The sequence below is a fragment of the Doryrhamphus excisus genome, linkage group LG1 (genome assembly GCF_037039965.1).
Source record: "Doryrhamphus excisus strain RoL-2023G ecotype Guam linkage group LG1, RoL_Dexc_Guam_v1.1, whole genome shotgun sequence".
NCBI lineage: Eukaryota > Metazoa > Chordata > Actinopteri > Syngnathiformes > Syngnathidae > Doryrhamphus > Doryrhamphus excisus.
Genome location: NC_136357.1, coordinates 15257809 through 15274071, shown reverse-complemented (window position 1 = coordinate 15274071; position 16263 = coordinate 15257809). Strand labels below are relative to the sequence as shown.

Sequence of the window (16263 nt, the reverse complement as noted above, 5' to 3'; positions counted from 1 at the left end):
TGAGCCAGGGATGATTGCAGCAGCATGGAGCTGAACCAAATGTGTCACCACCGTATGCCCGCTGGAATTCACTGACAGCAGAGGCCTGCTTTACACTCAACACGTTGACTCAGTGTAGACTTTGGTGTGTGTGTGTGTTTGAGTCTATTTCGGAGCATGCTGGCGTTACTGCCAGCACACTTTCATGCTTGGAGGGACAGCTAAGTCATGAAGCCACAACTGTGATCATGTGGATGAAAGGTAAACATAAAATGAAAATAAGATGTTAATGTCCTGCATCCTGTCAGGGTTTATTAGTGGTCTTGGCATAGCGGCATGCCTTCAGAGTGATATGTCTTGGACAGACTTTAGTCCACATGCTGGATAGCAGTCTGAATCCAACTTATGTTGTGTCTGTGCCTCAAATATTCGACTTGGTTCAAGTCCTGAAGGTCTTAGGATGGTGCTGCTGTGATATATATTTCACACATTTCACATTTTATTGATGGGCCATGTCAGCTTTAAAGTCTGATGTGTTTTCCCTCATTTTACAGCTTTGGGATGGGCATGCATGCATGCACACATGCATGTATAGACCTGTTCTATAGGGAATTTCTCTCCCTATCCAGTAAATAGTTACAGTATGGGATAAATGTAGTCCACCAGACCCAAGAAACTACACTTTGTTCGTATGTGAATTAAACCAATTGGTCATTCATTATTTAGTATTTTTTTTTAATTTTCTCTTGGGTATTTGTAATTCTACTTCAACCAAGCAAAAATGTTTTTTTCTGATTACTCGGGTTAATTGAAAAAAAAAATCACTACAATGCTCGATTCCTAAAATATAAATCAAATCCTCTATGATACACACTTTAGACTTCTAGCAACATATACGGCAGTCACACAAATTAAGAATAATAACAGAGGTCTGTCCCAGTGATTTTTAAGGAGGTTGCCACCTTATTACACACCTTAGTACATACAATAACAAATTATATTCCCCCAATCAGAACATATAGTATATTTAGAACTGATTAGTCATTTTACTTTGTTTTGAATTTTAATTTGTTTTGAAGTTAAAAGTCTCATAGTGCAGTGTTTCGGGCGGGCACCCCTTCTCTTATACGTTACATGCAGCCCCCCAAAGAGGTCACATTTGATTAGAATTGTATTTTCAATATATTTTCTATAGCCAGATTATAGCAAACAATTAAAAGATAGTAGGGCTGCAAGTGTTCCACTGAGTATTTATTCGAATAGTCATTTAAAACATATTTTTGCATATATTAATACACATTTCACTTAATATTGAACAACAAACTGGTTTCATTTTTTACATAATCAACCATTTTATTTCTTAAATTGACATTGTGCATAGGAACGAAGTGTATTGCTTTTGTAGATGAATATATCCACCTCACGAGCCCACGGTTGGGTCAGGCGAGTGGGGTGGGCTTTATCAGCAAAATACAAGTCCTTTTGGCTTGTTAGCATGGACTTTGAGCCACGTTAACCTGCATTAGGAAGGTATATTAATCTTAATCTCACTGATTTATTCTGTGTTTGATTTACCATGTCGCGCATCTTCCGCTCCATTCAGGAGGAGATGATGCAACTCATACCATGCCGTTGTGGTATGCAAGTGCCGTGTTACAACAGATGCACCTCCCGGTGCTCACCTTGCGGTTTAGCCACATTGCCTGTCTTTTTGACATTTTGTTTTCCATCTCTTTTGTTGCCTTGGCGCATTCGCCCACGTCTTTAAACCTCCGCTTTCTTTTTCGGCGTCTGCGTGGGTGACATAAGTGCGTTGGTGACGTGATTCCTCAAGGCAGAATTTTTTTTTTTTTTTGTAATCGACGTACTCAAATTATTCAAGTAATGCACACCTAAAAGGACACCTTTCATGTCTCTATTCAGTCACAGTTACAGTTTTTTGTGTATAGTTTATCATTGATTATCATCCCCCACGGACCGCAAATTTAACTTTGAACTTTGAGTGATCACATGATAGTTGACTATAGTGCGCGCCTGCATGTATTCGTTTGTTCCTGTAAATCTTGGGGAAACACTGTAGGGATATTCCTTCCCTGAGTACATTTTCATTTCTACTGTACTTGCACTCCATAAAAATACATGCACACTGATGTACACATAGTAGATACCCAACCAAGAATGGGAATGACCTTGTCGTGCTTCGCCAGCGTGCCCCCTACACGCCAGCCCACCTCGCTGCACTTCAAACACAATTCATCTGGAAAAGCCTTTAAATAGACATGACCTTTGACTCCAAGAACACCCACTCAACAGATCAGTTCGAAACACTCATGTCTACTGTATATCTGGTCACATAGTGATAGACAAAGGGAACACACACACACATTCTGAATCATCATCTGTCCCATATTCCTTTTGATCATTGCAATACGTATACTTTTGTTCGGTCACTTTTACCCATGTACTAAAATACGTTTTGGCACCAACTGTCATGGTGGTATTTACCCAGCTGATACACTCACACAAGACATGTCAAGTCAATTTAATTTATTATTTTATTTATTATTACATCAGGGCATATACTTTCTTAGTACAGTTTCTGTTTTGATATCTTTGCCAATCATTGACTTTGTGCTAAAAAACGAAGCACTGTGCCGTGACTGACCTTTGAAATGTACAACAACATAAAGTAGTGTAAAATTCCCATACAAATTGACAGTTCAACAAATTAGAACCTGGGTAATCAGCGTGTTTTGCTCCCGTCGTCATGGCTACAAGGACAAACGGTAACATCAAAGATGTGCATATGACACAGCAGGTGCAGCTCTGCATGTCAAGGGCAGATATTATGTAGAGCATGTGTTTGTTTGCGTGATGGGTTGACTAGTTTGTGTCACACAAGAATGATCCCGTGTTTACGTAACCCCAAACATTTACCTCCTGACCTTGGTAAATGCCATGTGGACTGGGGACGGAAGGTCTAACACGACAAGTGGGGGAAATTGTCCAGAAAGGGGATGGCTTGGACTCATTTCTGGAATAATGATTAAATCAAATCTGTGTCTAATGGAATAAGTAGACAATGTACACTGACTACTTAGTACCTCGTTTTGACAGCATTTTGCCATTACTGTTGCGCTCTTAGAAATAAAACAACTGCAATATTTGCAACCACTAAATGGAGCATTATCACCAACATTTGGAATGCTCAATAAAATATCTGTAGAGCTGTTTTTTGGTCATCACTTTCCATTGGCGATATAGCCAAGATGTTGATTGAGTCTCCGGCATTACGCGCAGTACTTCTCAGTGTGAACGCACTGTGTACAGTGTAAATACTGAAGTCTACAATTGAGAAGGCTGAAGTTTATTGTATGTATTCACAGGTCCGAATAAAGTTATTGCGTCTGACTTTGTGTGACACTGGACATGCTTCACTGTCCTTCCGTCTGCCGTCTTAGCAGAGCGGTGTTGTTGCTGTGGTGCGCACTCATTTACTACACAAAAATGGTAATGGTTTTATTTCATTTGAACATGCATCAGATTACAGTTGAGTGCATCACATAATCAGTTCACAGTTCCACATGTCCAAAAGGAGTAGGAAGAAGCAAAGCTTATTAAACCCTACCCCTCCATCTGGTACTTTTACAGTATCAGTAACTGTTACATTTGTTCACTTCCTACTTTCCATAATACAGTTTAAGGTTTTTTTGTTTTTTTTAAATAATGCACCTCGTACCGAAGTACGATGTGATATGACCCTCATTGACCACCATCATTTCTTCGCTGACCTTTCTAATGATTTCGTCTGTACTCTCTCCAGAACAAAAAGCAGTAGTATCATCCGCAAATAATACCAGCTTTTTAAGTCTTTCGTAACTTTGGAGATATCATTGATGTACAAGTTGAACAGTTTTGGCCCCAGTATTGACCCCTGGGGAACTCCGCACGTAATATATGAACTTGTAGATGTGTATTCTCTTTGCTGTACATATTGCTTCCTGTCAGCTAAGTAGCTTTTGACCCAGTTCAGAACTAATCCTCATGTTAAGTAATTAATGAATGAATTAGGTACCGTGTTATTTTTGACAACTTGAACTTTTGACAACCTAACTGGAGCGCGTGGGAACTTCCGACTTCTCCATAACCTCAAATTTAACATAACAGGACACACAAACAAAGGACATTTATGTCCATCCCTAAAACAAGCAGAGAGGGCCCTGATGTTGAAGTCAACTCTGCCATTAAGTCACATTAAAGCCTCCTTAGGGGCTATCCAAACAGAAACGTTTGCCGGCCAAAACAGTATTTTATGGTTTCAGCCTTTCATCCACATTCCAGAGTAGCACCATCTGACAATGCCGGCTTGTCATTTCCGTGTAGACAAGTGAACTGCTACTTTATGTAAACAATTATCTGGCTGTCATGTGACCACAAGTGAGCTTTGATGACAAGACAACATAATTTCTGAATATGTTGACCGCATGGCTCACCCTAGTCGACATTCTCCCGATATACTGTATTGTTGTCTTTTGTTGACTTACACAAATAATTCTAGTTCTTCCTAAGTCTAGAAGAGCCTTGGAAGGCGGAAGACGATGGACTTTTAAGCGTGCCTTCTTCTTTTTTCTATAGTTTGGTGTGTCATGCGGTTCCATATATGTGTCTGTTTTCAGCGCCACACATTGGTGTGCCTTGTGTATTCCAGTCATCCCTCATTTATTGTTATTAATTGGTTCCAGACCCGACCACGATAAGTGGATTTTGGCCAAGTAGGGTTTTAATATTAATTGGAATATTTTGTAGTTAGCGCATAGAAAACCTGTTTATGACTTTGTAAATACAATCTTTGCCATTATTGGAGCCCTGCAGACATGAAACAACACGGAATGGGTGGATAACTTTTTTCACTCTTATCACGTCGGGCATCCCATGGCTGACTCAATGCAGTAACTAATGTCATGTCTCAAAAATGAAACATTACTAACAGCTAATGGCCAGAATATTACTTATACTTTTGTCTTTCAATATTTTTAGCCTAATCATACGTCATAGGGAACCACGAAACAGCAATCATTTATTGATTTTATTTTTAAAATTGAGAAAGAGCAAATGGAGTGATAAACTACAATACAACAATGGATGACTGTAAAACATTTTTTCACCCAGTGATCCGTTCCCGCCTGGATGCGACTATTAAATATTTTGGCACAGTATGGATGCTAATTTTTTTCAACCTGCCAAAAGAAATCTTTCCGTGTGGACAGGGTCTTTAGTGACTGATATCCTATACTCCTCCCAGCAGGGGGAATTATTGTGTGATGTCTTTGATATGCTTTGATGTGCTGTATTGCTCTTTACTAGTGTTAGTCCTTGATGTGTTTCTACAGAAATTGGGAATTATACAACAATACAATACTATTTATAGTTAGGGTGTGTCTCAATTGGTACACTTTTTCCTTTTGTCAGTACAAACCGTTAAATTGGTGACTGCACAGTTATGGCTATCTACCACCCTCATTAGTTGCACTCTTGGCTATGCAAAGGAAGTGGAGGGTTGAATTTGAGTGGTTGCAATTCAGCATTTAAAAAAGGAGAGAAGAAGAAAAAGCAGGTTCAGAACGTTCCTGGTAAGACAGTGTTCCAAATTGAATACTTCCATCAATATTTAGTGGCTTTTCTTCTTCTTTCGTTTTTAATTGTAAATTGTATCATCCATGGCTGCACGGCGATCGAGTGGTTAGTGTGCAGACCTCACAGCTAGGAGACCCTAGACCAAAAACATGCTAGGTTAATTGGTGACTTCAAATTGTCCATAGGTATGAATGTGAGTGTGAATGGTTGTTTGTCTATATGTGCCCTGTGATTGGTTGGCGACCAGTCCAGGGTGTACCCCGCCTCTCGCCCAAAGACTGCTGGGATAGGCTCCAGCACCCCCGTGACCGTGAGGATAAGCGGTCAAAAATGAATGAATGAATGAATTGTATCATCCACTCACCACTCAGAGTGACTCTATGGGAAGTGAAGCCATGGGGCCCGCGGCCTGTTCCATCCAGTATTTTGTGCTGACTCCACACAGCTACACACCAGCTAGGTCAGGTGGGGTGAGAGGGCGGGGGACCTGCCAACCATTCTACAGCAGACCCATCCAACTAAGCACAACGGGGGTAACAATGTAGAGTGGTGCTTTTTTTGTGCTGTTTGCTAGCTTTGCTACTAACCTTGTCTTTTGTCTCTCTTACATCAGCCATAACCAGAGGACCACCACCTTTCGCCATCCTGTCACCGGGCGTGTTTCTCCTGATAACGTGGATTATTTCCTGCAGGAACAGTGAGTGATGTTTTTGGTCTTCTACAACCCCCTACCATTAAAAAAAACTTTTAATTCCACAACAAAGCTATGGAAAGATTTTCACCCCTCATTGCAGCGTTGCTATTTCAGACTGAAATAACAAAATCAGGGTTGTTTTTTGTCTGTTTTTTTTCTCATGCAAATATGTTTTGGACCCTAAAAATACAATGGTATAGACTAGTGGTCTGCAAAGTGCAGCTCTGGACCCTATTGGTTTTTGGAACAAATGAAAATGTAATTTATTGATTATTAATTATATATTTTTAGTAGTGCAGTCAATTGTTTTTTTAATCTCATCAATCACAGGTTTTGTGTGGATTCATTTTAATTAATCACAATCAAATACATTCATTCATTCATTCATTCTCTACCGCTTATCCTCACGGGGCGTGCTGGAGCCTATCCCAGCTGTTTTCGGGTGAGAGGTCTGGAGAGGACTGGTCACAATTAAATACATTTTTTTATTTTTCTATATATTGTATTTTATATTATATAATACATTTCATTTTTATTTTATATATATATATACATGTGTGTATGTATTTATTATTTTTATATTATATTTTATTATTATATATTTATTATTTTATACACAAAACAAAACTTACAATGTTTGCTCTCATTGGAATGCAGACTAGTGGAATAGCATCAATAGTGTTTTTCAGCACAAGACGTGTGCTCCCTGTTGAGCTGGTAGAGTCAAAATAATACTAAATAATAATGCTATAACAATATACTAATAATACTGGTAAAAAAACAGACGTTCAGAACGAGCAAGCATATTGTTGAGTCTTGGTAGGATGTAGTTGGTTCTAAGTTGGGAGCTGGTATCCTATAAAAAAGTGCAGTTTCCCTTTAAGGGCCATTTATTAGTATATTGCTTTACCTCATAAAAGTTAACTTAAAAATATGTAGTTATTTTTACTTAGACTGTGCCTGCAAATATTAATTTTTCAAGTAATCTCTAATTATTAAAAATGGCCTACGGAAATCAATGTAAACTCTCCAGTGTATTTTTCTTTAACTTTCAATCTGGCGGTGTAGCTAGTTTATGACCATGTCTAATCTCACGATGTATCTTACACTTCAGCGGTACGACTAATCGATTCAATACTGATGATTCAATACCACGAGCAAGTCAGTCATTCTTTAGCAGAAGCCAATCGCTAGCTATATCGTAGATGGCTTTAAGATAACAAACAGCAGCTATTTTAATATACTGTACTATATACATTTACTAATACTAAGTAAACACATTAATATTGCAAATATATATTTTAAATACAAGCTTTTCTTACATAGTTTACATGTATAACTAAAATAACACATAATCTTTTCTCGTGTATTTGGTTTATCACCTATGACACAAATAGATATTTCCTAAAAGAAGACAGAAAAACCAACAACCTCAAGGTCTACTTGCAGATCATATAATAACAGACCTGCAACATTAGAAACTTGGGGGGGGGGGGGGGGGGGGGGTATTGACTGGTGAACTTGGGGCAGATCCATCTAACATCATAATTGAAAATGGATCGTTGGTTTGAGTGTGCGGAATCAATATTGGAGTGCAGTACTTGGCTGCAACCAGCAGAGGGGCTATTGATTCGGTCTCAAGAATTTTGCTGTCAACATGATGTGTGGTTCCTGACAGGCTTGGGAGTTCTATAGGAAGGTGCTCGGAGCAAAACAAAAATGATTCCAAACAACATCACCTTCTCTGACAGCCTCTTACCGTGCATATTTCTTTTAAATGTCAGTATTTGAAGACTGCTTCTGTATTGTTTTTTTGTGGCTTTTATTTCGTTGTATGTGTTTTTAAATCCTAAATGAAGAGGCAAAGTCGCAAAGGTTGAGTGGTGAAGGACACTCAGTTCTGCTGCAGTATTCTCATTACTTCCAATCAGTTTAAAGCACTCTCGCTGTTTCAACTGGCTTGAAAATACCCTTTCTAAAGCAGGGGTGCCCATTATGTCTATTGTGATCGTAGTGTGGGTCGATTGCATGTGTCGGTGATGTCATAAACATCACTTGGTAGGTGGCACATAAGAGTTGGCTGACATTAAGGTACTCATTTTATTCGGTGTTGCACTTCCGCTTCAAAATAAGTGGAAAACAGACCAATATCTGTAATAAAAATATCAGTTCACTTGTAGTGGATATTAGGGGAAATGACTCCACTATGAAATGTTTTCTACACTTGGATGCAACTGTTAAAGACCTGTTTATGACCCCTATGAATACAGTTCTGACCATTGTTGGATCCCTGTAGACATTAAACAACACACTTATAGTACCCTTTACACTTGTATTACCTTATATAGCTGCCATGAACAGCAATAGTAAGGCTCGCACGTTAGCATTGGAAAAAGTTCCTTCTTGTTGCCGTATCTCAACCATAATGTGGGTCAAGCCATGACATTAAAAAAGAAAAACCAATGTCAGTCTAGCGTCCATCCTCATTATGACGTTTGTCACTGGATTAGCACCACCACTATCTTTATTTACACCTCACCACTCAACTCTAATGTGCAGGCAACGAGATATCTGCATGTACGCAAGAGACGGGCGCCGCTTCAAGAATAGCAAGATACCAAGCTAACTAAGCCAAGATTTCAATTTAAGAAAGGGTTTGAAGCTGAATCGGTTAGGACAAAGTGAGATGCTAAAAAAAACTTACCGCTTCCACACAGAAAGGGAGGAGAACATGTGATGTGTTATGAAATCATAACCACCAATCTAACTCTGGCCTGTAGAAAAAGAACTGTTTAAAACAGGGGTCTCAAACACGCGGCAAATGTGGCCCGCAGGACACTAGTTTGAGGCCCCCGCCTTGATATGAAAGTTTAATGTTAGTGCGGCCCGCGCAAGTTTGATATGGATGCTGTATGGTATCATGTACCCAGAAAAAATTATTCCGTTTGATTAATGTTCATGTTAAAGGTTAAATAACTGTTAATAGTTATCCTCCCTATCCGTGTGGAAGTGGTAAGTTTTTGGCTATTTAAGTTTAAAGGAAATAACTTAAAGGCTACCGTTTAGGTCGCTAGCTCTCTAGTTTGCGAGTTAGCATGTGTCTCAAGACCCTGCATTTGCGCAATATGTTGTAAATAAAAAGAGTATAAATGTGACTATAGTCGTGTTTTGTCATGTCTACAGGGCTCTAATAATGCTTTGTTAATTTGAATCTGAAAAAAATTATTTGTCTACCCACCAACTATGTGGTTTCTTAAGTTTTTATTATTTGCGGTTTTATTATGATTATGTTTATTTATTACTTATTGAAAATAAAAATTAAGATATTTGAGAACAGTGGAATGTTTTATCAGAGCTTTTATTGTAGAAAATCGGAACCAAAGCACTGAAAAAGTTTGTATATTTTTCTGTTTTTAATAAATGCGTTTTTTTTTTTTTTGAAAACCTGATGCCCAGACCCTAGCTCCAGTGGCCCCCAGGTAAATTGAGTTTGAGACCTCTGGTTTAGAACGTATGAATGATAGACCAAATGAATCTCATTGGATTGATCCAGTACAGACCATATGGACTAGTTTGTGACATGCAATTTTGTATGAAAACTAAGACATTGAAAACTGAATTTTGGAGAAAATGTTAAAAAACCAAATCATACAAAAACTGGATCATACAAAAATTGAGGTTTGACTCTAGTTTCACTATTGATGAAAGTAGAAATGCGCCACTGGTTGAAAGATGAAAAAGAACTGTACAAATATGAACTTTGACCTCAGCTCCCCTCAAAAATCTTGGGCTGGATCGTTCAAAAACAACACAGTTCTTGAGAGCAATAATATCCACAGCTTTGATGACAGGACAGTACAGAACGTTTCTTTGAAATGAAATTGAAGTACACTTTTGTCGTACGAATGATGTTTACTCCCTTCCATCGATGGCTGGCCTGCTTCCTGTTATTACCTCCTCTTTCTCCTCCTCCTCCTCCTTGCTTCATTTAGACACTTCACTCCATCTGTGTGACGAGGGAGCAGGTTAGATTGTTCCCTCACTCTCTCCTGATGGATCTGTCTTATTAGCGGTGGCGTGGGCGTGAAGCGGGCCTAGCCAAGCCACTCTGGTAATGTGGCGGTGAAAGCAGCGCCTTTGGTGCCACCTGTGAAAATAGATTCTCGTTTTATACGTTGTTTAGAAGCAGAATGCACGTGTCGCAGGAGACAGCATGCTGGCCTCGACAGCAAAGACGGGTCACATTAATCATTTACCTTTGAAATTGTGCGATGCAGTCAACATTTTTACTGCAGTATTTACAGTCTTGTCAATGTCTTTGCTTACCTTGTTTTTATTATTATTATTATGAATTATTCCAATTGTATTCCTATTTTTCTTATTTTTATAATTTTTTTGTAGGGCTAGGTGATATATTGATATTGTTAAAATACTGATATTTTAAGCATGATATAAAAAACAACATTTATACAGAGGCCTGTCTTGCTCTGCTGTGTGTGTCAGGGCTCCAGAGAGAGCACCCCCCCCCCCCAGCTCCAATGTTTCAAATCCTCTTGGTGAAATATTTTCTCAAAACTGTCTAGCGACAAATCTAGCTACTTTTTCTGGCGTCTGAGAGTTTTGTGGTATTTGGGAACTTCGAAGTTCCTGCTGCACACTGCATAGTGGAGATCCACACATCTTAAAATGTAAATTGTTAAATCTTCATTAAATGACACAATTATTACACACAAGGCTCACTGGGACTCTGTCACTTACTTGTGAGAACGTGTGATGGAGAAACGATGTGTGATAAATAAACAAGTCCTAACTACAACATAAAAGGTAGATGCTAGAAACAAGTCTGGATGTAATTATTATGCTGTCTGGATTTTGATACATTTTATAGTAAATGTATTTTATTTGATGAAGTGATGGCAATTTAAAATTAACAAACTAACGATGAAGTTTATTTGTAGTTCTAAACATAATCAAGGTGTTTTTACTCACTTTTTGTCTCTCCGATGAGGTTCTGCTTTCTAAAAATTTTTTTTTAAATGTCTTCTTAAACGGGGCACTTTATTTCATATTTTGTTCTTTTGTACCTTTTGGTTTTAGCTGAGGATTTGAGCATAGGTAAAGCTTTGTTATGAAGAAGATTGATGATTATACAGTATTTTACTTTTTGTATATTTATTCCAAAAATGGAATGGACTATTTTATTTTAGAAGATGTTTTAAGATGTTTTCAATTTGAATCAAACAACTTTTCACGCATGTTTGACTATGACTTTCTCTAATGTCACATTGTGGAAGAATATCGGGCTATTTAAATTAAAAAAAAATAAAAAATAAAAAATAAAAAAAAAAATATATACTATATATATATATACACATTTTGTCATGTTCCAGCCTCATTCCAAACTGTATTAAATTAATCTCTTACCTCAAAATTCTACACAAAATACTCCATTATGACAATGTGACAAAAGTTTTTTTTGACATGTTTTGAATTTATTAAAAATAGAAAACAAAAAAATCACATTTACATAAGTATTCACAGCCTTTGCTTAATACTTTGTTGATCCACCTTTTTGAATATGATCCCACAAGTTTAGCACACCTATCTTTAGGCAGTTTTGCCCATTCTTCTTTGCAATAAGTCTCAACCTCCATCAGGTTGGATGGGAAACGTCTGTGCACAGCCATTTTCAGATCTCTCCAGAGATGTTCGATCGGATTCAAGTCTGGACTCTGGCTGGGCCACTCCAGGACATTCACTGAGTGGTTCTGAAGCCAGTCTTTTGAGATCTTGGCTGTGTGCTAATGTCTACTGTCTATATGGTCAAGGTACATGACCAGTCTACTGAGGTCAAGAGCGCTCTGGAGCAGGTTTTCATCCAGGATATCTCTATATATTGCTGCATTCATTTTTCCTTCTATCCTGACTAGTCTGCCAGTTCCTGCTGCTGAAAAACATCCCCACAGCATGATGCTGCCACCACCATGCTTCACTGTAGGGATGGTATTGGCCTGGTGATGAGCAGTGCCTGGTTTCCTCCAAACATGGCGCCTGGCATTCACACCAAAGAGTTCAATCTTTGTCTCATCAGACCAGAGAATTTTGTTTCTCATGGTCTGAGAGTCATTCAGGTGCTTTTTGGAAAATTCCAGACGGGCTGCCATGTTCCTTTTACTAAGGAGTGGCTTTCGTCTGGCCACTCTACCATACAGGCCTGATTGGTGGATTGCTGCAGAGATGGTTGTCCTTCTGGAAGGCTCTCCTCTCTCCACAGAGGAACGCTGGAGCTCTGACAGAGTGACCATCGGGGCCTTGGTCACCTCCCTGACTAAGGCCCTTCTTCCCCGATCGCTCAGTTTAGAAGGCCGGCCAGCTCTAGGAAGAGTCCTGGTGGTTCCAAATGTCTTCCATTTACGAATAATGGAGGCCACTGTGCTCATTGGGACCTTCAAAGCAGCAGAAATTTTTCTGTATCCTTCCCCAGATTTGTGCCTCAAGACAATCCTGTCTCGCAGGTCTACAGACAGTTCTTTTGACTTCATGCTTGGTGTTTGTGCTCTGACATGCACAGTCAACTGTGGGATCAATCATGTCCAATCAACTGAATTTACTGCAGGTGGACTCCAATTAAGCTGTAGAAAGATCTCAAGGATGATCAGTGGAAAAAAGATGCACCTGAGCTCAATTTTGAGCTTCATGGCAAAGGCTGTGAATACTTATGTAAATGTGATTTCTTAGTTTTGTATTTTTAATAAATTCAAAAAAAGTAAAAAAAAAAAAAACATTTTCACATTGTCATAATGGAGTATTTTGTGTAGAATTTTGAGGTAAGAGATTAAATTAATACAATTTGGAATGAGGCTGTAACATGACAAAATGTGGAAAAAGTGAAGCGCTGTGAATACTTTCCGGATGCACTGTAAATGCGTTTTGGTCCATTTCGTCCAGTTTTACATTTGCTTTCATTTTATCCTTATTTTTTCTATTATGCAAATTTTTTTAATCCTTTGTATTGGATCATGGACTCCTATAGAGCACACCCCTGACTTACCGTGCATGAACTCAGAGTGGTAACGTAGCATCGCTACTTCTTTCAGGGCTCACTTCCAAATGCGCAAACGTCATTATCTGAAACTTTGGCATCGTTTAACCTGAGAATAAAACATTCTAACTACATTTATAGGTCAGAAAAGTGGAAAAAGCATAATAGGTCCCCTTTAACAGTTAGCCATATACTGTATATACATACACTGTCATTGTTTTTAAACGGGTATTTTCTTATTTACATTTAGTTTTATCACCTTCCTTTCTTCTATTACATTTGATCAATTAAAATCTGCTCTCCCCTTTTGTAAAAGACAAACGCTTATTTGCTCAGCCACTGCTGTCTGATCTGTTGTATTTCAATTGTGACGTTGCTCCTCCCTTCACTGACACTTGGTGAACTTCACCCTGAAGTTCTGCTCATGTGGAACCTGCAGTCCATGTTTCTCATGGTGAGGCGGGTTGGTACTCTTGCCTTCTTCAAGCGGTTAGTCAGCACTCACTGAGTCTTTTGCGTTTGTTATTTCACTTCAAATCTGACAACTCACATGCTGTTAAAGCTGAAATCTTGACAGCTGTGTGTGTGTGTGGGGGGGGGGGTGCGCGTGAGAGAGAATGCTGGCGTCGGATAGGTTATCATGGAGTGAAGTGGCTTAAGTGTCAGGACTTTATAGTTTGGAGAACACATTATCTCTTATTTTGGAAGCACCATGGACAGAATAACTTCTTGTCTGCTTCTCACCTGTGTGTGTGTATGCGTGCATGCATGAGAGAGAGAATGCTGGCGTCGGATCGGTTATCATGGAGTGAAGTGGCTTAAGTGTCAGGACTTTACAGTTCGGAGAACACATTATCTCTTATTTTGGAAGCACCACGAACAGAATAACATATCTGCCTCTCATCTGCATGTGTGTGCGCGTTAAGTTAAATGAATAAATGAGAGCTGTTATGTTATAATGCCGCACCATAGCAATGTACAACACAGTAAGAAACACTGTCTCAACTAGCGCACTTTAGTCCTTTGAGTAGCGAAACGCTTCACCTCAAAAGATGCAGCCAGCATCTTGTAGCAAGTGTTTAAAGTTGTGTGCAAGTAGTAGTAGTAGTTACTTATACTGTAAGTAACTTCACTTTGCTCAATGAATACATGACTCTTGCAGGGTTAACTAGTTTTGCTGTGATAATTATGACCATTTTTGTGAATTTTATACTATACTAGTTATATTATTTAAATTACTGTTCTGTTCAACTTGCATGTCACTAAAATTCATAAAAATTCGAAGGCATTGTGTCAAGAACTGATGAGCTGGTCCGGAACCCAAGATGCAGAGGCAGGAAGTGGAACAAAAAATGTTTGTTTAACAGAAGGTGTCTGCACAGGGAAAAGTACAAAGCAACAGGTTAAAGCAGGGGTCTCAAACTCAATTTCCCTGGGGGCCACTGGAGCTAGGGTCTGGGCAAGGCTGGGCCGCATCAGGTTTTCAAAAAAAAAAAAAGACAAACTCCTTTATTAAAAACAGAAAAATATACAAACTTTTTCAGTTCTTTGGTTCCGATTTTCTACAATAAAAGCTCTGATAAAACATTCCACTGTTCTAAAATATCTTAATTTTTATTTTTCTGCACAAAATAAGATGAAAAATAAACAAATCAAGAATAAAGAAAATCAATCAATCAGTAGGGCCTTGAAAGTGTTCAGAACTTTTTCCAGAAGAATAGCTGTCGTCTGCCTCTCTTCCCCAGTTTAGTGGCCAAAGAGCTGAACATCAAGGTAAAACACGCACATATATACACAGTAAGATTAGCTTTTGCCGTATTTAGAGCAGACTCCAAACTCCTGCATGGGGGACATTTTGACTGAATTTGGAACTTGACTATTATTTGATCTACTACTACTTTTTCTACATTCTACATCAGGGGTCTCAAACTCAATTTACCTGGGGGCCACTGGAGCTAGGGTCTGGGCAAGGCTGGGCCGCATCAGGTTTTCAAAAAAAACAAAAAAACGCATTTATTAAAAACAGAAAAATATACAAACTTTTTCAGTGCTTTGGTTGTGATTTTCTACAATAAAAGCTCTGAAAAAACATTCCACTGTTCTCAAATATCTTACTTTTTATTTTTCTGCACAAAATAAGATCGAATAAAGAAAATCAATCAATCAGTAATAAATAAATATAATAATAATAAAACGGCAAAAACTTAAGAAACCACATATAGTTGGTGGGTAGACAAATTATTTTTTCAGATTAAAATGAACAAAGCATTATTAGAGCCCTGTAGACATGACAAAACACGACTATAGTCACATTTATACTCTTTTTATTTACAACATATTGCGCAACTGCAGGGTCTTGAGACACATGCTAACTCGCAAACTAGAGAGCTAGCGACCTAAACAGTAGCCTCCAAGTTATTTCCTTTAAACTTAAATAGCCAAAAACTTACCACTTCCACACGGATAGGGAGGATAACTATTAAGTCATTTAACCTTTAAAATGAACATTAATCAAACGTAATAATTTTTTCTGGGTACATGATACCATACAGCATCCATATCAAACTTGCGCGGGCTGCACTAACATTAAACTTTCATATCAAGGCGGGGGCCTCAAACTAGTGTCCTGCAGGCCACATTTGGCCCACGTGCCGCGTGTTTGAGACCCCTGGGTTAAAGTAACAAAACCACTGTTAAGTATATTGTTCTGGACTAAATACAAAAACCAAAATCACTATAGCACCAAGGCTTACAGGCAAAAGACAAGGCACGAGGCTCAAGAACAAAAAACAAACAAAAGGTGAGAGGGCAAATTTAGGCAGGTGTAATCAAAAACTCTGTGACATAAACCAACAAGACTATGGTTAAAAGCCAGAAAGCAAGGGATCAGAACGTTCATGCACCCGGCCGCTCG

General features: G+C 38.6%; 1 protein-coding gene across 5 annotated transcripts in view; it reads left to right on the top strand.

Moving 5' to 3' along the window:
• LOC131131664 (pleckstrin homology domain-containing family A member 7) overlaps positions 1 to 16263 on the top strand; it is a 104510-nt gene that overhangs the window by 43079 nt on the left and 45168 nt on the right. For all 5 annotated transcript variants that reach the window (XM_078790953.1, XM_058076555.2, XM_078790954.1 and 2 more), the window contains one exon: positions 6227 to 6310. In XM_078790953.1, the coding sequence (XP_078647079.1) occupies positions 6227 to 6310 (84 nt within the window). The remainder of the gene's footprint in view (positions 1 to 6226; positions 6311 to 16263) is intronic.